This window comes from Hemibagrus wyckioides, linkage group LG18 (genome assembly GCF_019097595.1).
Source record: "Hemibagrus wyckioides isolate EC202008001 linkage group LG18, SWU_Hwy_1.0, whole genome shotgun sequence".
NCBI classification, from domain to species: domain Eukaryota; kingdom Metazoa; phylum Chordata; class Actinopteri; order Siluriformes; family Bagridae; genus Hemibagrus; species Hemibagrus wyckioides.
Window position 1 is genome coordinate 24455856 of NC_080727.1, and position 26782 is coordinate 24482637.

At 38.3% G+C, this 26782-nt stretch overlaps 1 protein-coding gene across 4 annotated transcripts in view; it reads left to right on the forward strand.

Moving 5' to 3' along the window:
- The window catches only part of ncam1a (neural cell adhesion molecule 1a), a 260084-nt gene that overhangs the window by 160917 nt on the left and 72385 nt on the right, over positions 1 to 26782 (forward strand). For 3 of the 4 annotated variants that reach the window (XM_058415021.1, XM_058415019.1, XM_058415017.1), the window contains exons 2-8: positions 6697 to 6771; positions 9723 to 9932; positions 11103 to 11246; positions 15069 to 15206; positions 15447 to 15564; positions 17756 to 17916; positions 18752 to 18894. In XM_058415021.1, the coding sequence (XP_058271004.1) occupies positions 6697 to 6771; positions 9723 to 9932; positions 11103 to 11246; positions 15069 to 15206; positions 15447 to 15564; positions 17756 to 17916; positions 18752 to 18894 (989 nt within the window). The remainder of the gene's footprint in view (positions 1 to 6696; positions 6772 to 9722; positions 9933 to 11102; positions 11247 to 15068; positions 15207 to 15446; positions 15565 to 17755; positions 17917 to 18751; positions 18895 to 26782) is intronic. The other variant, XM_058415018.1, reaches the window with a different exon arrangement.

Here is a 26782-nt window from a genome sequence, read left to right on the forward strand (position 1 = left end):
TTTATTAGGAACACCTGTATAAATACACTTTCATGCAGTTGTCTAACCAGCCGATCATGTGCAGCAGGGCAGTGCTGAAGATCATGCAGATACAGTTCAAAAGTTTCAGTGAAAGTTCACGTCAAACATCAGAATAAAATAAAAATTCTCTGTGACTTTCTTGAGTATTTCAGAAACTGCTGGGATTTTCACACACACACACTCTGGAGTTTACACAGAATGGTGTGAAAAACACAATACATTGAGTAGGTGAAATTTCTGTGAGTGAAAAAGGGGAAAGTGAGGTTGTTGGTAAGAGAGGTCAGAAGAAAATGGTCAAATTGGTTCAATGCCATGAAGTGCCATGAAGGGTACAGTAACTTAAATAATCACTCTTTACAACCGTGTTCAGCAGAAAAGCATCTCAGCATGCAGAAAACCCCAACTACTACTCCACTACTATAGACTCCCTGTTAGTACTGACCAGTCTGGCTATTCTCCTCTGATTTCTGTCATCAACCAGGTCTGATGGCCCTCCACACAGAGAACACATGAATGAGGAGATACACAAGTGTTTCTAAAAAGAAGAATTCACATATACATTACAGCACAATGAAATTCTTTCTTCACAGTTTTGGATGTTGAGGTCAGAGCACAGGGTCAGCCATGACACAGCACCCTGGAGCAGAAAGGGTTAAAGGCCTTGGTCAGGGGCCTAACAGTGGCAGCCTGAACCCCAACTTCCAGTCAATAATCCAGAGCCTTAACCACTTGCGCTACCACCACCCCAGTCCTAATAAAGTGGACTGTGAGTGTATATGCTGTAAAACTGACTGAAACTGTCTCTTTAAGAAGATTAGTGTGTAAGTAATAACCCAAGACCCACATGGTCCAATGCGAAGACTAAAACTGATTATTTTTGTAATAAATACATGTTCTGGGCTTTTTTATCCTTCCTACACCACAGCAATTTGCCAACAATTATAGTCTATGATGAATAAAATGATAAATAAATGTTTTCATGTAAGTCAGAAGACTTACCATTACACAGTGTTGACACTGGAGCTTCCCTCTATGAATCCTACCTAAATCTTCTTTCAGGAAGCGCTGATGTTTTTCCTCGTTAAATAACACAATTTTAGACATCTTTTAATAGGGTCATGTTCAGGTGAGGTGCATGTGACATGCAAGTCCCTGTGAGTGAGTTGTTACTATTACTATTAAAAATGTATTACAACGTGTATTAATATAAGCATCGGGGTCAAAAATGATGTTATAGAAATTTAAGCAACGTTGTTCTGACCAATCAGAATCAAGAACTGAGCTCAGCTATGGTATACATAAGACACATGCTAATATGACATAGTGGCAAGTTCTATTTATTTACTTAATTTGATCTCTAGGTTCTTAGGTTTTCAATATCATTTGAGTCTTTATATATATTTTTTCTTTCTTCTCCATCAGCTGTATTTTCACCCTGCCACACCTACATGTTATACACAGTAGAGTAGGATGGTACAGGAGGTGCTGCAGCCATCAGGAGAGCCATGGAGCTTTGGATTTATTTTGCAATTAGGTTTATCGATTTAACATCCTTTTGTATTTCCTTGGGTTTATTTGGCTGTCAGGGAGGACAGTCTTACTCTCGCTGTGTCAACAGTCTGTAAGTGCTGAGATCCATTCGCTTAGCTGTGTAAGAACGCATTAGAAATTCTACAGCCGTGTTAGTGTCTCTGCACTCCGCTCCTGCGGTCACTTACCGGGTCGAATCGTTTAAAGCGAGCGGTTTGTTTAAAACACGTTCCAGTCATTCTTCCTTTATGACGTCTCATCGTATGTATCAATACATTTAATAGCCAGTGCTAAACAGTTGTTGGGGCTTGTTTTTGTATGTTCAGAGCTGACTCTGAGATTTTACTGGCCACTGATTACAGCGAAATGAATTCTGACAGTCACAGCATCATCGTAGACAGAGTTATTACATTGGTGCAATGTGATGTAAAATCAAGTGGCATAAAATTAGATGTGGGTTTTCATCTAGTAGATGAAAAAAAAACAACAAAGCACTTTTAGGACTTGGTCAGCATGCAGTGACTTTAAAACTGATGGCAGACTCAAAGGTTTTTTCTTTTCTTTAATGGTCAAGTCTTGTTTTTTGTTTAAGTTAGGACATTAAGTAGAAAGTACACTATATTGCCAAAAGTTTTGGGACACCCCTCCTAATCAGTGAGTTCAGGTGTTGTTTTTCAGGGGTTGGACTCGGCCCCTTAGTTCCAGTGAAAGGAACTCTTAATGCTTCAGCTTCATACCAAGACATTTTGGACAATTTCATGCTCTTTGTGGGAACAGTTTGGGGATGACCCCTTCCTGTTCCAACATGACTGCACACCAGTGACCAAAGCAAGGTCCATAAAGACATGGATGAGAGAGTTTGGTGTGGAGGAACTTGATTGGCCTGCACAGAGTCCTGACCTCAACCCCATAGAACACCTTTGGGATGAATTAGAGTATTTTGGCAATATAGTGTATTAGGAATAACAAGATTCAGGATATTATGACATGACATTATCTAACTTTTTCATTTTTAAGAATTGAAGACAATTGTTGGAGTATTGTGGACATTTTGTTTACAAATTTGATGGATTTCATTTGCAACATGATCAAATCCCGGTGTTTACACTGAGCTTGTGAAATCTTTGACATCTTTATGTAGACAGTTTTTACCATGGTCTTTGTTACAGTCCTTACACAACATCAGTTTTGAATTAAAAAGTAATTATAACAGTTACATCTCATTTTGGTGAAATATATTTCTTCACGTCTCTGTGTGGTAGTATGTTTGGCAGAAAGTATGCAGAAAAAACAATTTATAACAAAATGTTTTGGCAGTTGGAGAAAATTCAGCCACAGAAAACATCTAACAGGCTTTCCCTGAATGCTTCTCATATTTTGACAAAGCTAAGTTTGACCTAGTGGGAAACTAACTAACCAATTTCAAGCTCATTCTTAAAAATTAAAATGTCTCTGAGCTCAAGATACAATCCTAAAGAATATTAGCTATTAAGTTTATTAAGTTTATTATTTATATTAAGTTTTCGGAAAATGACCAAATGCTGTTTCTTTACCACTATCAGTATCTAATATATGAAATGATGTTCCAAAATTGGCTGAATTATTATTCTTTTTCCATGGTAAAAATATGCTTTTAGATAACAGACATCCTTTCCAATAAAATCAGCCTTGTTTTTTTTCAACATCTAATAAACAAACCTAAAAAAAGAGCATCTGATTTGGTCTTCCAAGGTCTTTTAACTTTTGTAGTTTGCTCATGTTTAAACTCTGGCTCCAGGCAAAAAGAAAATTTTACAAAGCTTACTTAAAGGGTATTACATCATATCTGAGATAATACACCAGCCAGACTGCAAAACAGTTATCGAAAGGGAAATGGGGCTGAATAGGAATGAGGAATTAGAATCCAAGAACATGCATTTCAATTTTAAAGGACAAGTATGTGACTAAAAATGTCATTGAGAAAGTTTAGGACGTAGAAACCAAAATCATAAAACAAGGTACAAGTACTATGGCCTGTAAGTGCAAAGCAACATCGACAAACCAAAAAACAGCAAACATCAAACTCAAAATGGAAGCTCCTTATTAAACATTGAGATTTAAAACAGGAAGCAATGACCATATAAGAAAAACAAAGAACAACACAGGACGGAATTAGTGTGAATATACACAGTGTGTGTGATTATTATTACACTAACCCATCATTGTATGGGGTTTACATTAGGTACCCAGTGCTCTTTCTATAGGGGTTTATGTTCATAACGTTCGCATTTCAGCTTCAAGTGTAATTTCGCTCGGCCGTAGCGGTGCACACCATCCCACAATCCTCAGAGGCACTGCGAATGAAATGAGCAAATGAATGAAAAAAAAGAGAGAGAGAAAAGAGTTGTTAATGTCTCAAGCTGAAGGTGTTTCCCGAACACATAACCTGAGTAACAAGCAGGAAGCAGCTCGGAGGTATCTCAGCTCTTGAACAGCATCTATGAACAGCATCATTGTTGAAGGTCTACCTGAAGCGTTTATCGGCTCTCGTTGGATCGAATGGACTGAATTCCACTTGACAAAATGCTGAAACGCACATCGAGTTAAAACGGCGTCATTCACTCGCTCTGTATTATCATGGCTGAATAGTTCGATGTGTGGCAAGGCCATCTAAGATTTCAGTCATTTACCAAACATAAACATCTCACACTGCATGGTCATTCATGGAATTATTAGATTCACTGATTCATTCATCCATCCATCCATTCATCCCTCCATCTATCCATCCATCCATCCATCCATCTATTCATTCATCCATTCATCCCTCCATCTATCCATCCACCTATTCATCCATCTATCCATCTTTTCATTCATCCATCCATCCATTCATTCATCCATCCATCCATCCATCCATCATTTCATTCATCCATCCCTCCATACATACATTTATTCATCCATCCATCTATTCATCCATCCATCCATCCACCCATCCATCCATACATACATCCATCCATCCATCCATCTATCTACATACATACATACATACATCTATCTATCCATCTTTTCATTCATCCAAAGTTTTGGGACACTCCTCCAAATCATTGAGTTCAGGTGTTTTTCAGGGGTTTGGACTCGGCCCCTTAGTTCCAGTGAAAGGAACTCTTAATGCTTCAGCTTCATACCAAGACATTTTGGACAATTTCATGCTCTTTGTGGGAACAGTTTGGGGATGACCCCTTCCTGTTCCAACATGACTGTACACCAGTGACCAAAGCAAGGTCCATAAAGACATGGAGTTTGGTGTGGAGGAACTTGACTGGCCTGCACAGAGTCCTGACCTCAACCCCATAGAACACCTTTGGGATGAATTAGAGTGGAGACTGTGAGCCAGACCTTCTTGTCCAACATCAGTGTCTGACCTCACAAATGTGCTTCTAGAGGAAAAAATCCCCATAAACACACTCCTAAACCTTGTGGAAAGCCTTCCCAGAAGAGTTGAAGCTGTTATAGCTGCAAAGGGCGGGACAACTCCATATTACATTCATGTGCAGGTAAAGGCAGACGTCCCAAAACTTTCATCCATCCATCCATCCATCCATCCATCTATCTATCCATTTTTTCATCCATCCATCCATCCATCCATCCATACATACATCCATCCATCCATCTTTTCATTCATCCATCCCACCATACATACATTTATTGATCCATCCATCTATCTATTCCTTCATCCATCATCCATCCATCCATCCATCCATCCATCCATCCATCTTTTCATTCATCCATCCATCCATCCATCCATCTATTCTTTTATTCATTCATTGTCTTTATCCTGGTCTGGTTCCAGAGCCCAAGCTGGCAACACTGTGTGTGAGGCACTAATTAGTGTCACTGATCCACCTAATGACATGTTTTTGGGAGGCGGGAGGAAACAGGAGAACCCAGAAGAAACCCATGTGGACCCTGGAGAACATGCAAATCTCCACACAGACAGAAACTTGAGCTCACAACTACACTGTGCTTTACTCAGAATACAACACTTAAAAATATGTGTTAGTGGTAAATAAACTTCAGGGTGGTTTGTGGATCTCTGCGTACGTCATAACAAAGCCTCAGTGTTGATTTTTTTACTATGACAGCAGTACCCTGTGGTATTTTATTCCAATATCTGCCCTGTTCCTTATAGTGTTATTTGAGCAGCTCTGAAGCTACAGAATAAGACAAAGCATGCATCAAACATGTCAGAATAATGATGCAGTAGTGCATCTGTGTGTATAGAAAGCAATATGGAGGAAGGCAGAAAATCATTCTTAGCACTTTTTTATCTGATTTATTTCTACTTTGCTCAGTAATGCTAAAAAAAACCCTAAAAATAATATCAAACACTATACAGCTTTCTGTGATAGATTGGAGCTCATTCCTGTCATCAGCTGAAGTCGATGAAGAGAAAGGAAGTGTATTAGCTTTTATCTCAGAATGCTAATATGCTATGATTTATGGTATTCCTCTTCCCAACTGCACAAACTGGGAGAGAAAAAACAGGTGTCTTTGATTAAACTGGAGAAAATGGAGGCTTATGGTGAACTATAAAAAGACTCAGGACTCCCGGGTGATTGTGAGTAGAAAATAAATTTTGTGAGGCTTATTTCATTCTGTAATTCGTTCTGTTCTAATTTACATACTTAGTTGAAGAACATGTCAGATAGACAGCTTTTCCAATAAATGCTCCCGAAAGCACTTTGCCAGGGTTACGAGCCGATTCAGCCGCATCACATCCTTCGTCCCTGTACCGTGGCTCCTCACCCCGCTTCTTCGAGACCCTTCACTTCAATCCGTCAATAAAAACAGACCTGGGCTTAGACTGCAATTTTGTAGGTCTTAAAAACATGGCCTTGTGGTCCTCATCTTCCCACAAGTCCACCTTTCCAAATAGGGTGTTTTAATCCACCAGCACGCTCACCCACCGGATGGATTTCTGCTAGGATTTGTTCTGAATTTTGTAGAAACTGTCTTTGTAGTTAATTCAGATAAATGTGCTGTGATGTTTTCAGTGTGACGTGGATGGGTGAGGCTTATTGCTTTCCAATTTCTCTGTCTCTTTCAGTCGTATTTCTCTCCTACAGGATTATTAACTATTTCTCTCTGTCTTTCTCTCTTTTCTTGCAGTCTCACTGCAGGTGCAGATTACACCACCTCATGGAGAAATCAGCGTCGGAGAATCCAAGTTCTTTTTATGTGAAGGTAGGTCAGGAGTATACTGAAACAAAACCCAGCCCATGGAGCCCATGTCAGTATTTAGAGTTGTGTAAGAAATGCTGAAATGCTGAAAGATTCTTCAGATTAATAAAATAAACTGCAAACATTTCAAACCATTAAAAGCTTTTTTGCTTTGTTTCTATTTTAAATACTATAGAGACCATCTGATTAAACTCAAGCACTCATATTTAAGTAGGAAACTGGAACCTGATGAAGCAGATCACTGTTTCAATTCCAATACAATCTGGTCTAAATACAAAAGTCAATAAAAATTTTGTTCAAAAATTTAGTTTAAACTATGAAAAATGGTATACAAATGAGACCATATCAAATAAACACTGAACATTTTTTAACTTTGTCTGCAGCATATAAAGTTTACATTTTTTGGATTGTTAAAGCCAATCCTAAGAGATAAAAGAGAAGGAAATGAAAAGGAAGAGATAGACAAATAAAAGAAAAAAGGGAAAAATACAAATACAGTAAAGTAAAAAATACAGTTATGAATTATATTTATATTAAATATAATTATCTAATAAACATATCAATAATTACATCATAATTATTTTATAACATTTTTATAAAATACTGTCCAAGTACATGTTTCTATATTTTTAATGTTGATAATCTTGTGAAAAAGATCTGCTATGTCAGGGTTACAGTTGTGCTCATACATACCCTGGCAGAATTTATGATTTCTTGGCCATTTTTCAGAGAATATAAATGATAACACAAACTATTCTTTCACTCATGGTTAGTGTTTGGCTGAAGCCATTTATTATCATCAACTGTGTTTACTCTTTTTAAATCATAATGACAACAGAAACTACCCAAATGACCCTGATCAAAAGTTTACATACCCCAGTTCTTAATACCGTGTATTGCCCCCTTTACATCAATGACAGCTTGAAGTCTTTTGTGGTAGTTGTGGATGAGGCTCTTTATCTTCTCAGATGGTAAAGCTGCTCAATCTTCTTGGCAAAAAGCCTCCAGTTCCTGTAAATTCTTGGGTTGTCTTGCATGAACTGCACGTTTGAGATCTCCCCAGAGTGGCTCAATGATATTGAGGTCAGGAGACTGAGATGGCCACTCCAGAACCTTCACTTTATTCTGCTGTAGCCAATGACAGGTCGACTTGGCCTTGTGTTTTGGATCATTGTCATGTTGGAATGTCCAAGTCCAATGTCCCATGCACAGCTTCCAGGCTGATGAGTGCAAATTTTCCTCCAGTATTTTTTGATAACATACTGCATTAATCTTGCCATCAATTTTGACCAAATTTCCTATGCCTTTGTAGCTCACACATCCCCAAAACATCAGCGATCCACCTCCGTGTTTCACAGTAGGAATGGTGTACCTCCATCATAGGCCTTGTTGACTCTTCTCCAAATGTAGCGTTTATGGCTGTGGTCAAAAAGTTCAATTTTGGTCTCATCACTCCAAATGACTTTGTGCCAGAAGGTGTGAGGCTTGCCTCTGTGCTGTTTGGTGTATTGTAAGTGGGATACTTGGGTTAGTGGGATCATTTGCGTAGTAATGGCTTTCTTCTGGCAACTCGACCATGCAGCCCATCTTTCTTCAAGTGCCTCCTTATTGTGCATCTTGAAACAGCCACACCACATGTTTTCAGAGAGTCCTGTATTTCACCTGAAGTTATTTGTGGGTTTTTCTTTGCATCCCGAACAATTTTCCTGGCAGTTGTGGCTGAAATTTTAGTTGGTCTACCTGACCGTGGTTTGGTTTCAACAGAACCCCTCATTTTATACACACACACTACTTACAAGCAAACAGATCACAGGTGAGGATGGTTACCTTTAATAGCCATTCAAACCCGTTTGTGTCAATTTGTGTGCATGTTATCAGGCCAAAATCACCAGGGTATGTAAACTTTTGATCAGGGTCATTTGGGTAGTTTCTGTTGTCATTATGATTTAAAAAGAGTAAACACAGTTGATGATAATAAATGGCTTCAGCCAACCACTAACCATGAGTGAAAGAAATGTTTTTGTGTTATCATTCATGTTCTCTGAAAAATAGCCAAGAAATCATAAATTCTGCCAGGGTATGTAAACTTATGAGTACAACTGTAAATACTGAGATTACCAGATGTTAAACACTGGAATCGTACAGAACTAACACACATCACTCGGCCGACATGTCTCCCTGTGTAAGCAATTAATAATGCAATTAATAACACAATAATGTGCCCTTAATTAATAATTGAGTTCTGAATAGCAACGTGCACAATTCCAGCAGCACACACTTCCTCATCAGCTGAACTCATCCCGAATGCTGAGAGCAGACAATTCACACATAAGGGTCAGTTCTGGCCATAAGCTAAAGTGCTTTATGAACTGATGGTTTTTATATCAAATGTAATGTATACCAAAAAAAATGCTCTAAATGCAACCATAATTTCTAATTGATCTCCAATTTGGACCCAAAAGTTCCCTGACTGCAAGTTCTGCTCCATATCCTGCCTGAGATAAAGACTAATCAAGACCGAGTTGCAGCTTTTCTGCAAGCCAGATTTGGAAGAATCCATGGCCATCATTCCGCGGCAGTATGTGGGCCACATGAAAGCGGTGCACGTGGGCCGGCACCGGGCCATTAGTCATTAGTCATCCGGGATCCCACCTGCTAAACCTGCTAGATCTAATGTTTCAATTATAATGAGAAACACCTGAGGTAGCAGATTTTGCTGCACTCTTCCATCACACATCAATGAGGATTAAAGCTTCTGACAGATTTTGAACTTCAACCACATATCCACCGTGTCCTTGAGCTCGGTTTTGGTTTTTGTTTCATTCTCTGAAACAAAGGCAGGGCTTGGCAATACAAATTCAGATTTAAAATGAAGAATGGTTGGCAGTCTCTGTTAGTTTAAAGATAGTCGCCTGACAGTTCATTGAGGTTGCTTTCTTTCACTGTGGTTCCAGTGGTCGGGGAAGTAAATGACATCGACTGGTTTGCTCCCAGTGGAGACAAGCTGCTGCCAAATAGACAGGACATCAGCGTGAGCCGTAATGATGACACCTCGTCTACCCTCACCATCTACAGTGCTACTGTGGACAACGCCGGCATATACAAATGTGTGGCCAAGAGCGGGGACAAGGAAGCCGAGGCCACGGTCAACGTCAAGATCTACCGTAAGTGATATACTTTACAACATAAACCTTAAACCTTAATAAACTAGAAGTGGCGTGTCTGGGATGTCACTGCAGCTGAGTTCTTACAGACTGCATATATAATTTAATAATTCTTACATCATTAATCTCAAGGCTGATGATGCTTGTCCTCACTTAAAGTAAGCTGAAGTCAAAGTAGTGAATCTAGGCTAGTTTAGCAACTGTACAATACATAAAAATAAATCAGGAATGATAATGCATTTATTTAATACATTTTTATAACATAATTAATTTAAACGCAAATACATAGCTGTTAATGTACAGAATTCTGCGTCCAGGAGGAAAACAAATGGCATAAAGGCTAGAAGAGTGTAGTGAATTACGGCTCGTGTAGCGAGTTTAAAATAAATAAAAATAAATCTGCAATTGTAACATAATTATTAAATGCATTTTTTTCTAAAATAATAAATACAGTTTGAACGTATTTGTATAGCATGTGAAACTATTATTATTATTTCTTTAATTAATTTATTTATTTATTGCATACGGCACACTTAAACTACAGTAGTGACTGTAATCTCAGTAGTTTGTTACATTTCTATTTCAAAAAATACAACAAATCATGTGTGTGGGAGTGTCACTCTAGAGTCCTCATTAGACTATTAGGCCACGCCCATTTTCAGGTCGATTTTGTCTGCTGATGTCATTGGGGGCACTGTCTCTGTTTACCGCTGCTGTTGTTTTTTTAATCACTCAGAAATGTTAAATATAACACTCCAGTTTGGAAGATTTATTGTTAGCACTACATTAGGGATGGTAGAACTTTAACGTGTAATATCCCAGCATGCATTGTGCTCTGTATAGTCGAGTGGCTATTCATTAACTGCGTTTCAGATGACTGAGCCGATCCAAAATGTATTGTGTGTTGTATTTGGAATAGATTCTATTGGTTCAGTGTCATGAGAATACTAGTCAGTGTTATTTATAAGATCTGAGGCTCACCACCATGAACGAATAACTCTATTGTGGTTTTTCATGCCCTGTCATTTCTCTGCGCTCCTGTGGAAAGAACCCCATCAGGACATCGAATTGTATTGTGTTTTGGTGTTTTTTCCTGTGCTATCCATACGACCGTCATGTGATTTACAGGTGCGTTTCACCAAATTATCCAATTATTACTCTCTTCTACAGAAAAACTCACTTTCCAGAACGCTCCGTCTCCACAGGAGTTTAACGAGGGGGATGATGCTGTCATCATGTGTGACGTCATCAGCTCTCCGCCACCCACAATCATCTGGAAATACCAGAGAACCAAGATTCAGCCTGAAAAAGATGGTAAGAGGAGCACTCTCTCTGCTATTTCCCCCATCACCTCCACATTTTTTTATTCTTACGTTTCCCATCGTTCCTCTTCCCCAATCACTGAAGCAGACGCCTCGTCAAACAGCAGCATTTTCTAAAGCTGTGATTTTTACCCTGAAACCACTGGACGTATTCTGAGCGCTCATCCCGCTGCTCTGTTTGTCTTTTTGCGCAATCTTTTCATAGATGGACCTATTTTAACCTCCCAGTGTTCCTCCTTCATAGACCACTGGAAGAGAGAGTGACCACAGCTTGGTGCTGGCTGGCTAGAGGATATGTTTTCCACTTTAAAACCACTAATTATAGCACAGAGTGAAACCGCTAGATGTTTGTAGAAAAGTTTCCACTTTTCTACAGTTAACCTCTTCCGGGCTTTAAAGGCCAGGCTTTCTGCAAGCTGGTCTAGAGTTTAAACACCCTGATGCTTTCTTTACATCAGCAGAACTGTAGATAACATCAACTAGGATAAAAAAAAACATGATTTTATTATTGTATTATTTTATTACTATAAACATTATTATTCAGTGCCACATTATTGGTTCACATTTGTCATGGATGAACTAAAAGCTTTAGTCATGATAAGAAAATATTTAATAAATATTTATATAAAATATAAATTATATAATAAATTTTATATAATATATAATCTTTTTTATTAGATAAAGATTAGATATATTATAATATATAATCTTTTTTATTTTATTTTATCTTTTTGTAATCTATATAATTTGTTATATATTTTGTTATTTATATTATATATAATTTTATATAACATATTATTTATATAATTATTTTTAATAAAATAGTTAATAAATTAGAACTAAACTATAAAGCTTGAAAACTGTTAATGTACAAAATATATACCCATTATATATATATATATATATATATATATATATATATATACACACTCATTAATCAATGATCAATCATTTTTATCTATCTATCTATTTATTTATTTTTTAGCATAACACTCTTTTCACAATAACCTACACAACCTTGTTCCTGTTGTTTTAGCCTGAAGTGATTACTCAGTATAACACGACCCTTTCTCCTTTGTAACTCTGATTGTTATTTTATTCTCATTTTTGCTTTGAAATAAAATAAAATATATATCAGGGCTATTATAATTTCAATAATAATCAAGAAATCAGTAATGTTCACATCTTAAGGAATATGGTGAATGAGATTTTTTCACTGTTACTGTGAGAGAATCTCATCTTACTCGTTAATATCTGACCATAAGATATATTTTAATTAAAAATAAAATTACAAAGATGTTTCCAGATAAACAGAAACTCTTACATACAGTATGCAGCACTGAGCAGATTCCTGCACTGTTTTAATATAGATTTTGTCACGTTTTTTTTTTATTCGATCCTGAGCTTAGTGTCTGTCTGAAACTTTATGTCCTTTATGTTCATGGGGGTTTAGTCTGGGTTTAGTTTCCTCACCCCTCTGGTTGGTGTCACTTGCCCCTAGCCGCCCATACGCTACCGTTCTTACACATGCTGTGGTCACCTCCTGCATCGATTACTGTAATTCTCTTTTATCTGGATTGCAAAAAATGTTCTGCAGAAACTTCAGCTTATTCAGAACTCTGCTGCTGTATCATAACCCAAACTCCCATCATGCATCACATTACCCCCCTCTTCAAAAACTCCACTGGCTCCTCATTAAACATGGTTTTCAGATTCTTCTCCTCACTTTTAAAGCTCTTCATAACTTTACCTCCATACCTCTCAGATCTCAGACAGTTCTACGCTCCCTCACCTACTCTCTCCAGCACCTCCATGGGAGCTGGAGCATTTAATCGCACCGCTCCTTGTCTATGGAATCTCTCCCGGAAAACTTTCCTAACACAGAACCTCCCTATGTTTAAGTGTTAGACTACTGTTTTATTTCATATTGATTTATTGTTGTTTACTGCTATTTAATTATTTATTACTTGTTCAAATTTGTATGGTGACCTTGAGTGGCCAGAAAAACACCTATAAATAAAATGTATTATTATTATTGTTATTATTATTATTATTATTATTATTATTATTATTATTATTATTACATGGTCTTGGAACCTACCTGACTAGGATAAAGCTGAAGATGGATGAACATGTCTCTTTAATCCTTCCTGCACCAGTGTGTCAGTAGAAAATAAAAGAAAATTAATGTTATATACTTTTTTTGTATTTTGTTAAACACTGAATCATATTCAGTAATAGATCTTATTTCTGATTTTTTTTAGCTTTCTATAATTTAACCTGCAGAATCTTTCTAACAATGTTCATTTAAAGTGCAGTATTCTCAGGAGCTCCCATGTGATGTCTAAGGATAAAGTTTCACTATTTTGTCAAGAAAAAGTTGATGCTTCGGGCATCCAAAAAATGTAAACTCGCGTTACAACCTTACCACTAAACTGTGATCACGCAGGAAAAAAAACGCTTTCCGTGAGCTATTATCACCTTACAGTATGTTCAAATCATCACACACATGAGTTATTCTCTTCTAACACATAGAAATAATCTTCTTCTTTTTTTCCGCAACACTGTTGAGTGATGGACTTGTTGTCTAAAGGGTTGATTAATTGTCTATAACAGCGGCTTTATCACTGATTACCGTATGTTATCAAAGAGATTGTGAACATTGATAGGGTTGTGTAGCTTTTTAATGTTTTTTGTACTGCGAAGAAAGTCGTCTTTGCGAATGAAAACTTTTTAATATAGTCACGTGTTTATTATTTCTTTTTAAAAGACTGCAGTAAAACAAATGTCTGAAAATTTCTGAACCTATTCCTAGTCATTTCTACTCATTTCAGCCTTTACATATTCTGTTGACAGACTTTTCTAAGACTATTGCAAGTGCTGAAATAGTACAAAGGGCTAGGAATAGGTTTAAAAATCTTATATTCGGTTTATTGTAACCTTATAATAGGAAATACTATATTCATATATGTAATATTTGACTATATTTAAGTTATTTCTACTGGCTAAGATCCCATTTTTGCAATGTGACCTCTTGCTACAGTGATAAGCAATCCACCTAAAAGCTGCTCGGCTAAATCAAATAAAATCTGCCAGGATGAAAAGCTAATGCACTGAAGAGGAAAGGAGATGGGGCATGAAATATGAAGCATGCACGTTTGTTTTGAGTAGCATTAGCTCTTTCTTACTTTTGTGGTTTAGTTACATTTCTTTTTCTTTGTCATCTTTGACCTGTGAATTTGTCCAACAGCGTACGCTAGGTTTCTGGTTTGTGAAATTCACTTTTACTTTCTGCCTGCTAGGATTTTTTGGCATCTTTGTAATAGACAGAGGTAAAGCCACAGCTTTATGTTTTCAACCCGGAAAAGCCTTCAGGACAGAGGGCTTTGTGATTTTTTGCTAACCTGACAAGCTATATTTTTATGTCTTATTTACTCCAAGACAAAAAGAGAAGGGAAAAGAGACTGGTGAGAGGATGAGTGTTTGTAGCTGCTATGAAATAAAAAGCTAACAATGCTAAATTGCTGTGGTTGTGGTATAAGAGGAATAAAACACTTGCTGTTTTGGGGAAAAAAGAGTGGTCAGTAACTAAGGATTATCTTGTTGATTGGTTTCCCATAACGGCACACGATCAAGCATTTTATTGCTGAACCACTGGTCAGCGTTTAGTATTTTACTACAACATTTTACTTTTCTACAGAAGATGCCGGCTGTGTTGCTGCCTGATTCAGACACCTGGTGTGTAAAGAAGGGTTTGTTAAAATGACCTTCAATCAGGAAACGCATACTAACTGCTTTCATATCTCTCCTCCAGTGCGCTTCAAGATCCTCAGCAACAACCACCTCCAAATCCGCGGCATCAAAAAGTCAGACGAGGGCGACTACACCTGCGAGGGCCGCATCATGGCTCGGGGAGAGATCGACCTCCGGGTCATTAAGGTCATCATCAATGGTGAGGAGTCAATGCACATGCCTGGAAAACATGTCTGAAAGCCTGGTTTACAGTCTAATCCATTTGGGGAGGTGGTGTGATGAGGGGGTGGGGGTGCACCATTGACCCGATCTCGGTGGATACTAGCATTATTCAATTAGTGAAAGTGATTCAGCGAGGCTGTGCATGTGAATTGACGCATACTGTATTGACCTGCATGTGCTGGATTTTATTTATAGCCAGTGTTCCTTTTCCTCTCAGTCCTGCCCAGTATTAGGACCCGTTACACCGTGCTCAATGCCACTGCGGACATCGAGCAGGCTGTGACGCTGGCGTGTTATGCGGATGGCTACCCAGAGCCCACTGTCACGTGGACGCGGTAAGTAGGACAGCACCCCACACACACACACACACACACACACACACACACACATACCTCTGGTGCTGGTGCAGTTTAAGTTTAGCCGGGTCTCCACTGACTGACTCACTCAACACTAGGCTCCCTCTCCATCCAGATCACCAGAGTAGAGAAAGTAAGCATTATCAGAGCTTGCAAAAAATAAATAAATAAATAAAAACACGCCAAGTGCTATTTCATCCTCACAGATGCAGTTAGCACGGACGTCTGGCAGCCTTTAGTGGGCGCTTCCCTAAAGCATTAGTGACTATTTTGGCAGAAGAAGCGAGGAAGGGAGCGAGGCAGAAGAAGATTGCATCAAGCCTCGCTACCCGAACCTTATTTATTCCCTCCGTCGCTGACAGCGCTGTCATTTGGCCACCGTTTGGGACGGCTGCTGCCGTTTCGGGCCGGATGGATCAGGGATTTGATCCGACCTGATTTAGAGTCACAGGGGTCACAGCTGCGGTTTGGAAAGTGAGCCAAGATTCACATCAGTACTTGATTTTTATGGCCTCTGAGTATTCTTTATGGCTGTTATGTCAGCTTAGAGCGCACTATTAAACAAGGAAGTGTGACAGAGCAAATGAGCTTGTTTTTTTCACCTCCTCTGCATGTGCTCTCGCTGTCTCAGATTTAGCAGCAGTGTGGATCTGAATATATACAATCTATCCCATAAAAAACAACCTAGTCTCAGCCATGTGCAGCCAGTTTAAAGAAAACAGCTTACTGAAAAAACGACAGTTTTCTCACTATAGCAAATGCAATCGTTCATTCAGGACATTTAATCTGTGCTTCTTTTGTACTGCACTAGAGCTAATACTAGTTTATTTCTTCCTAAATCAATCTAAGAATCATTTACACAAGTTTCCAACAAAGAAAATCCCAAAAGAGCTATTTTTTATGTTTTAGATAAATATAATATAAGGACATATAAGGAGATTCACTAATGTGAACTTTGATTGGTCGGCTTTTTACGGATTACGTTACGCTGTCAAGATTAAATCGCGTATATATTTAATTTACACACAACTCTGTCATTTTATATTATCGACTTGAAAGAAAGCAGTCCAACACAAATCCCTAAATTAAGACAAATAGGACATTCAATTAGAACAAAGTAATGGCACCCTGTAACAAGATGGAATATAGCAGTACAGTACTTTGTGTGTGTGTGTGTGTGTGTGTGTGTAGGTTAGCTGATACTCTGCTGTGGCTGAACTGCTTTACTGGAACTTTTATCGTGTGCTGCCATTAAGCTGGCACTCTTTCGCCAATTAGATATAATAGAGATTAGTTATTTTGTCATTTTCATCTCTTTGAGCTATGCCTTATGTGGAGCTATGTGGGCGTGGCTAAATGTAATTCAGCTGAGCTTTTAACACATGGTGATGATGATGATGATGATGATGATGATTGCAGAGTATCAGCATATGCAATTAAGTACAAAGAAAATCTTTACTAAATGACAAATAACACTCAGTGATGGAATGTATAAAAAGGTACAGTTTTTAAATGATTAGGTATTTTTAAAGGAATGGGGCATTTTTGTTTAGATTTCTTTATATATGAATTAGATTTCCTTAAAGGAGAAAAATGTCATTATCATTGAAAGAAAGTGTAGAGATACACTTATTACTCTAACTAGTTTCTATTGTACTCCTGTGTATAATATCAGCTTTCCTCTACACTGAATGATACCAAATATACATGTACTGTAGGAAACAGTGAGGTCAGTTGTCCAAGATGGCTGCCGGTGTTAGCTACACAGTGGCACTTTGTTTGTGATTATAGATACACCGTGTCCTTAACCACATCAGCATACCCATGTGACTTCACTGAAGAACTGCACATGGTTTGGGGCAGATGCAGTATTTACAATATAACACAGACTCCCGATGAACCTACTGTTAGCTATATTAACATCAAGAACTTTAGAAATTATCTTGGTTGATCAATCGGAATTAAAGTGGGTAAAAAATGCTTTACATAGGTGATGTACTACGTACTGCTCCTACTGTCAACATGCATCATGGGTATTCACGACACTCCTGCACATGACAACAAAATGGCATTTGAGTAAAGAAGCGAATGTATTCAGGATACTGCAGATGTACAGTGAATATGAAGGTCAGTAATTCTCTCTCTCTCTCTCTCTCTCTCTCTCTCACAGTAGTAAAGTAGAGCTGGTGGCCGATGAGAAATACAGCCTAAATGATGACGGCTCAGAGCTGACAATCAAAGACGTGAAGAAGCTGGACGAGGGAGATTACACCTGCATCGCCCGCAATAAAGCAGGAGAGAAGCAGGAGGAGATCAGCCTCAAGGTGTTTGGTAAGAGACAGATAATCATCCCTCAGAGTCCTTCCTCAGCAGGAGAATTGAAATTATAGTCTATATAAAGGATGAGCGGTAGTTTACGTTGCAGTCCTAAGCAGGTTTTTAGATACCTCTTCTTCACTGATAGTCCTGTGTTGTCGGATGGAATTGCACATGCTCCTCGTCTGCCCTCGACCGGCAATGCTTAAAGAGATAGTCTGACCAAAAACTGTTCACATAACCCCCTGAAAATACTCACTCAGCCAAAATTTTTTATTTATAGCTTATTAGTTTGCTGTAGTCTGAATCTGGGGGTGATTGTTCTCAGCACCCATGCAGCACTGGTCTCACTTGATTCTATAGAATCAAAATGTGACTAACAGTATTATTTTGGTGCTATTATTATGCAGAAAAAGGCACCTGATGCCTAACTAGTTAACACCTAACTCACACCACCTCCTACAGATCTCAGGTTCAGTCCCACAGTGCAGTTCCTGGTCCATCAGACAGCTTTCACCGTGCTGTTTCAGACTAAAGTGTCGGTGGGAAAGCTCAGTGAAAATAACAAACATGAAATATAATGATAAAACATTGTTTAAAGCTGAAATATTGCTTAAAGCATTAAAGAATTGAGGCTGAAATAAATAAAAAAATACAAGGTATGCATCAAGGTAAAGGAAATAGATTTCTTATATAGGTGACAGAGTATTTTCCAGCTCATTGTGTTTAGATCAGAGTTTTAGCAGTCCTAAGACATGTGTGATCAATATTTTCTCAGGAGCAGTGTCTCAACAGTTCTGTATTGAGTTTGTGTGTGTGTGTGTGTGTGTGTGTGTGCACGCATGTGCAGTGCAACCGAAGATCACGTACCTGAAGAACCAGACAGCCTCAGAGCTGGAGGAACAGACCGTCCTGACCTGCGAAGCCACGGGTGACCCCACGCCCAGCATTGTGTGGAGCTTCGGCAGACGCATCTTCAGCGAGGAAGAGCAGGTGCTGTTCTGGGGGGAGAAATGGGTTGTAGGGATACTCAGGGATCAGAGTTCAGAGGTCATCGGTCAGGGCAGGGTCATCTTTTTACTGATGAGTTATTTGAACAAAGTGTTTTCATTCAGTTTTGTTCCACTGCATGTTATTACCCAGTGACTGAGGCTGGTGTATTATATTAAAGAGATTCTTCTGACCTCAAGTGTTTGATATGAGGTCAGGGGAGTTAAGAGTCAGCTGTGTTAGTATGGCTAAATTTCCATACAGATTGATGAAAAGGCCATGGCGGAGGCAATTTAAAGGTCACAGGATCGCCCTGTTGCTCTTTTTAAGAACATGCAAAGTTCAGATCCGTCCACTCTGTTTGGTCTCCTTATTAAATCATTCACTTAACCTATTTTCAGATAAGAACAAACATGACAGCATCAGTGCAATTTATGTAACAGAATGCTAATGCGCCTGGTGACACTTGAGTTAAACCCATTTTTATAAGCACTTATTATGACAAGCAGAAAAATCAATTTCTTCAAAAACCCGGTGATGTTTGATGAAGCTGCAACAAAATCTATTCAATCATAATAAGGATAAGAATGATAAAGCTCCAACATTTGTTTCATATTCAGAGGTTCAGTGCCTTGAAATTTTGAGTTTACAGTAGTTTTTCAAAAGGTAAAGGCACTGAATAAGTGTATAAGTGTTGACGTGGAATAAAAAAAAGTATGTAGACATAAACCTTTAGTTCTGCTCGTATGCTTTCAGTGTAGGCCGAACTTCTGCTGCACAGAATCGTGAAGCATGAAAACACTATTTAATGTCTTTGTGATATGAATAATGTATAATAATGAATAAATAAAGAGGCCACCAGAAAAGCATTGTCACACACTCCAGTTTTATCACACTCTAGCTGATACGTTAAAGCGTATATGTGTGTATATATATATATATATATATATATATATATATATATATATATATATATATATAAGGTGTCGTATAGATGCAGTTGGAACAGCAGGATGCAGCTTTCATGCTATAAATACACTCCCCTCTGCATCCATCCATCGCCACACATAATTATTAGCCATGAAATGGCCCATTTCCATTCCTTCATTTTTCATCCAGAAACAGACGAACAGCATCAATCGACATCCGCTCACACAGCTCTTATCGATATTCCGCCCTGCACAGAACCAATTTCTCTCTGTCTGTCTGTCTATCTCTCTGTCCTTTATCCTTCTGCTTGGCTTCTTCGCTCCACTTCCTATTCCCCTCCCTGCATTCTTCTGAAAATATGATAACGTTACACAGTGTCTAGCTCCTCTTTCTGAACCCCGGTCTCCACTGACATCTGCACTGCTTTAATTGTTCGTTTTGCTCGAACATAATAATCTGACACGTCGAACAGGAAGGTTTGTGGAACGGTTTCGACCCGGCACGGCGCAGTAGAACCTGAGCTGATAGGTTTCAAGGCTTTTAGAGCATTTAAGTGAGGTCCACTTCCTACTAAATGTATCACAAAACCATGTGCAATACATCAGTTGATCATTTATAATCTCACACATCACACAGACTGTTGCAGATCTGGAAGCCCCACCCACTTCCCCAGTAATCTTTAGTCAGTGGTCTTGATTAGATTTTTTTTTTTAAATCAAGGTAATTGGAGAATGTTTTAGAGATTCATTTATAATATCTGTTACAGCCCACAGACTGTTGCAGAGGGGTTTTAAACTTTATGAACTTACCTTCTAGTAGCCCCACCCACTTCCCTATCTCACGTTAGTAATCTTTAGTCAGTGGTCTTGATTAGATTTTTTAGAAAGAGATGCTTTCTATCAAGGAGAATGTTTCAGGGTTTCTTTCATAATGTTAAATTCTACAGTGTTTTTTCTAATATAAACTCAGCCCCTGGAAGCCCCACCCACTTCCCTATCTATGTCTTTAGTTAGCAGTTGAGATTGTATTTTCTTAAAAGATACGTTTTCTGTTAAGCTATTTCTATGTTTGTTAATGTGTATTAAATCTATCACTGGATGTTTGACTTAGCTAACAATGCACAAGCACGTAATTAACAACAGATTGAACCAAATGGCTGGAAATGGTCAAAAACATTTGCCAAGAAATTTTTTGTTAATTAAATAGGGTTGAAACAGTTTGAGCAACAGTGAAAAATGTTGACCATGTGGAAGCTTTTCACAGTTTCCATGAGTAGCATTAGACAAGAGATTAGTGAAAGATTCTGTTGGAAATGTGCCCCGTTATGTTTGTTACAGATTCCTACTTTTTAGTGCCACTCCCCTGTTCCCACCCCCTCTGGCAGAACCACACATTATTCGCTTTAGCAAGTGTCAGGTCCGTAAAAATAACGCGTATTTAAATCTACTGGGGAACCTTAAGTTTCCTTCTCAGCTACTCTGAGGTCAGTCATGACCACTGCTGATTATATAGGATGTGTTTTTTTCCATACACTCTGCCATCATCGGGACATCACTGATTCCATATTAAGTTTGATAACTGGAAATGCTACACTGGAGAAAACCTTTCGTTACTATTGAGTCCAGAACCTCAGTGTACTCACAGCTGGTTATGGTCAGGGGTTCGGTGTGTCGTTCGGTTTCTGTGAGATGAACGTTCTGAGCCATTCTGTTTGCGCTCCTCTCACACAGCCTTATCACACAGAGGAGGAAGACCTGTGTGGTTATGTGCACAGGGTACTGGGTGAACATTTTCTCTCTGAAATGTATTTTGCTCCTTGTGTGTAGGGATTAGTGTGTTGAATTGAACAGCTGATGTGTCAGAGCCAGTTTCTGGCTTCCTGTATCGTATTCGCTGCAGAAAGCATGTATACGATAGCAGCTGGTTACAGACGTGTCTGTCTGGCCTCGGAGACTGCGCTTGGTCTGCAGGAAGGAGATATACCTCATGTTTATGTCTAGAAGGGGTGATATTTGTGTTACAATAGTCCACCAGATTGCATGTCGATATATATATATATATATATTGTTTGTTTGGTTGTTTTTTTTTGTTTTGTTTTTTTACGCCGCTAGTCTGGAAATCTAACTACAAAGGAGAAGAAATTCACTTCCAGCTATATTGTCACTGTTTCTTTGAAACTCACAATGGCTGCCATATACAGCGTTTTACAAACCCAAGATGGTTCTGTTAGGAGAACGTCTGAATAAAATCATGACAAGAAAGAGTATTCGTCTATTCATCTATTCTCCGAAAACCTGAGTAAAAAAAAAACACAGCTAAACCGTCATGGCATGCTAGCTTAAGAAGATAATCTTGTTTTGAACATTTACACAGATCTCCTGCCAGTCTGCTCTATCCAGGAATTAAGTCTGCTCTTGTTTTCCTGTTCACGTAACCCCTTTAAAACGTGAGAAATGCCCAGGCAGTGTTACACAGCCTTGCACTTTCAGTAACAATAGCCAGGTTGAGACCGTTTCTGATTTTCTATTTATGAGCTATTGTTTCCTGCTGTTTGAATAAATCATGTAGATTGTTACATACGCTGGAATTTGAATATGAATAGCTTTTGATGATATAATCAAGAACCTTGTGATCTGAGTGAAAATAAGCACATTGATGGAGACAAGCACATTTTATCCTTGGCTACAGCTCACCTAATCTCTCATTTTTCACATGCTTAGGATTCATCACCGTAACATTTTCTGTTAAAAATGTCAGAAATGCACAGTAACCCTCAGAAGAACAGCGGAACCCGGTGTTCTCCGTGCATATGTCAACCTGGCAGAGGCACTTAATCCAAAAAGACAAACCAGATAAATAATGAAAAGGCTTCTGCTTTTGTATTACTTTATGTCTTTGCCTGGAAACAGAGAAGATGTCTGTCCATGATTATTACATGAGCTCTGAGACAGAAACCTGAGACCGGTTTGAGATTAGAAAAGACATTTTTTAACCTGTCAGAATTTTTACATTAGGCTAATTGTGCTAGCCCAGTTTTACTACAGGAGTTAGAGCTCAGGAGTTAGCTATGTTGCTAATACAGAGGGTGAAAAATATAGTATCACACCATACAGTAATGTAGACTTACATAGTTACACTATCGATAGTAAAACAAAAGCTAATCACTAACTAGCTTGGTAAGTATCTAATTTTAACTAAAAATAAATACTTATGTACTACATTTTATTTCAGAATGAAAGCTATATTTATTAAATATTAAACAAATGAAGGCATTAACCGCTGTATACTGGTGTTAAGAGTCTAAAGTTAAAGAGTCTTTAGCTAAAGCTCTAGATTGGGAACTAGACCTGCTGATTCTGAAACACTCAGAAATTTAAGAGAAGCTATAATTTAATTTTGCTACAGCTATAACAAGCTTATTATTTAATACCTCAATTAGAGTTCAATGCTAGCATAAAGGGAAGTAGCATCATTGTAACAGGCTAATACACTCATAAAGCTGCTTATAAACCTAATTACAAGGTGTTCACTTCCAATTTCTTTATGATTTCTCTATAAGGATTTACTTACTCATATTTTCCAACCCTGATAGATGGACTAAAGCAAGACTGAAGCAAAGTTAGTAAAGCAACACGAATGGGACAAAAACTAGCCTCAAGTATAAATTTTCTAAAATGTATGTTGGACCGCAATGCTAGATTATTAGTAACTAATTCTTCATGAAATATATTCAGTAATTTCAGTAAGTACAGTGAAATAAATAAGAAATATGTTTAGTTATCAGAGTAACAAATGGAACTGATGTGACCTGGGAATTCCTGGGAATTTAACAGGTTAAAGAATGATGCGTCATTATCCATTTATGACACAAATATGCCCCTTAATTTATTTATATATCTAGTAATTTAAAAAGGCCATAAAAGCAAGTTATCATTTATAACAACAATAAAATAAACACTTGTTCCCTCATCTGCTTGTTTTTTTCCCTCTGTGAAGTTACAATGGGAAATAATGAACAATCGTGTTAGTGAGAAAGCAGAAAAGTCAAAAACCTTTCTGCTCCCGCTTTAGATCTAGACTTTGACACTGGAGACTCCTTAAGAATGGTAAATGAATGTTGGCTCACAAAAAACCTCACCGTATCACAAACTATAGATATTTTGAATTAGTTTACATGAATCACTGTGTAAGTCTCTTCATTATAGAAACCATATCATATTAGGACGCTAACAGCTTCTGATCAGATTGTGGTATAAATGTGTTTAATGTTATGTTGTTCTGTTCTGTCAGATTGAGTTTTTATCATATAAATTTACTTCTTTTTCAGGAAAAACAGAGTATATAGTTACACTGTTAAAATAGTTGTAACACCAGGTACAGGCCTATGAATGGAGTGTATAATAGACCGTACTTCTGTCTCCAGCTCTCCAGCATGATTCATCCACAAGTGCAGCGTTTCAGGAGTCTCGGCTCTTGTGCTGGCCCTCAGTCGAGAGCAGCGCTTGCCTTGTAAGACCCTAATCCCTTATTAGCCTCACTTAATGGGAGGTCAGGTATAATATCACTGCTGAATGAAAGCGCGCTAGAACTGGAAAGCTGATATTCAGATTTTTGCATAATCCTATTCACAATCACTGTCGAGAGCACTTGTTAAAAAAAAAACAATTTTAACAAAGAGTTTTGCGACTAGACGAGAGTCCAGGTGACTAGACGCGATGCTGTATGCATGACCAGTGTCGGAGTGGGTGTGTTAATACCCGGCGTGTGTCAGAGAGGTCAGGAAAAGACGGCTGTGTGATCGTGAATATGTTTAGCACAGAGAAAGAAAGATGAAGTGAGTGTCAGGACAGAACACAAGGGTTTAGCCCCGATGACCCGATGGCAGACTGGCGAAGAAGAGATAATGAAATCATTTGGAAATCGTTATTACAAGCCGGTTTAATAAAGCGCACGCTCAACTTTTTTATGCTCTTTTTTTTTATCTGTCGTGTGTGAGCATTCAGTCTTTGTCACACTTTTGTCCTAATCCAGCCGAGTTTATTATCCGTTAGATGTTGTGTAACTCCATTAAGGATAAAAGTGCTCGAGACAAGCCTCCTAAAGTCTGTTCCAATTAACTAAATGTGTTTTCAAAGACTTTGGTAGGCCAGTTGATACTTGTATGAATAATTCCCTCAGAGAATGAGTTATCACTGCTCTTTTGCCTTCACGCCAGGTTCCATTTGGAAACCGCCTCCCCAACACTGGGCCTTTATTCTCCTTTTAGCTCTGTGCCAAATCAGTGGATGACTGGATGAAAGGACATCCACAATACAACATTACTATTATTCCACAGGAAAAAAAAGAAAAGTAAGCTTCTCTGGCTTGTTGTCAGCATGTCAGGAGTCACAAGAGAATCTTGACATATGTATTCATTTTCTATTCATGTCTTTTAATTTATCAGTGGTGTAGATAAAATCTGCCAAAAAAAAAAAAAACCTCCACCATTGTGAGGTGGGTGATAAAACACGGCGTGCAAAGACCCTTGATTGATTTTGGCTTAATGAATGTGACTCAGGTATAAAAGGCTCCTGGGAAACCTACTCATCATGGCAGTCCTTCCAAAGCAATCTGATTCTTTTGTAGTCACGTAGAGAAATGATTCCTGATAAGGTGCTCGCTAATGCTTCCTGGCAATACTAACGTGTCGATCAGAGTCTGCATCATCTCAGGAATCCACGTGATAAATAAGGTTGCTATTGACCAAGTCGTACAGAGCTGGTTGATATTCCGGTTGCAGCAAAGTCTGTCTTCTGTAAATAATCCGGTTGACGGTTAATCGTTCTGCGGCTCCGTCACATCTGCGGTATTTAGGGAGAGTTTGCTGACTCATCTTGGATCATGTGCACACTGCTCCTTAAAAGATTTTCCAAGTAACATTTCATGTTCAAACAGCCCACACATGCCAGAAATGCAATACTAGATATGCATGGTTGTCCAGAACATACTGTCCAGTCAACTGACCTTAAACACAGTCCAGCTGCTCTGAGAAGTGTCTAATCAAAAGGTTTTACAGACTTCTCCATCTTGCGCCACAAGCATCCAGGACCTCCAGCATAAGAACCTCATGTGCTGAAAAAGTTTAATCTGGAAGGTTCTGTAATATGTCTGTAGTGCAGGTAGTGCTTCTAGCTTTGAGAAAATATTTTATAAAATGTTATTATCAGTGGTCACATCCTGCTGCACATGCACAGCACAAAGACATCATCAAAGACGTGGATGTGAAGAACATCTGTATAAAAATTATTACAAGTTATTATTAGCATTGTGAGATTGTTGGGGTGGTTCAGGGCAGAAAGGGTTCTGGGGGAAGAAAAAGAAGGGGCGTGGCCAGACATGCCAGTATATTGTGAGCTGTAGCTGCAGTCACTAGCATTTAGCCGTGGTTTGTTTGGTTTTTTTGCCTAATTTCTTTGTTAATAAGGTCAGGAATACCCTCGCTTTATAATTATAATGAGTTATTAGTTGTAACTGAGCTGAAGTTTGAAATATAATGACTGCACATGCCCATGCTCTGTGATGAGGGTCAGAGGAAGATGTGTTTCTCTGCTCCAGAGTCAGGCAGCAGGTCATTGAGGTTTGTATAGAATACAGAATAGTTCAAAACTACTTTATTTATTTATTTTATTTTTATTAATTTTTTTGTCCATTTCAAAGCTGCAAACACTGGGTTTTCTGACAGAAGGTTAAATCATAGATGGTTCCCTTCATCATCGACTACAATATTTAGTTCATTATAATTACAGGTAAAAATATTCATTCCTGTTTATGCATTAATTCAGGCTTATTTGTGATGAAAATAAATTTAGTTGTTCAGACTATTTTCAAATTAGCGAGGCTTTCCCGGGAACATTGACACTTTTGCTTCCAATCACATTCTTTGATTAAAGATTTTACTTGGATGGTTAAATGATCTGAATTG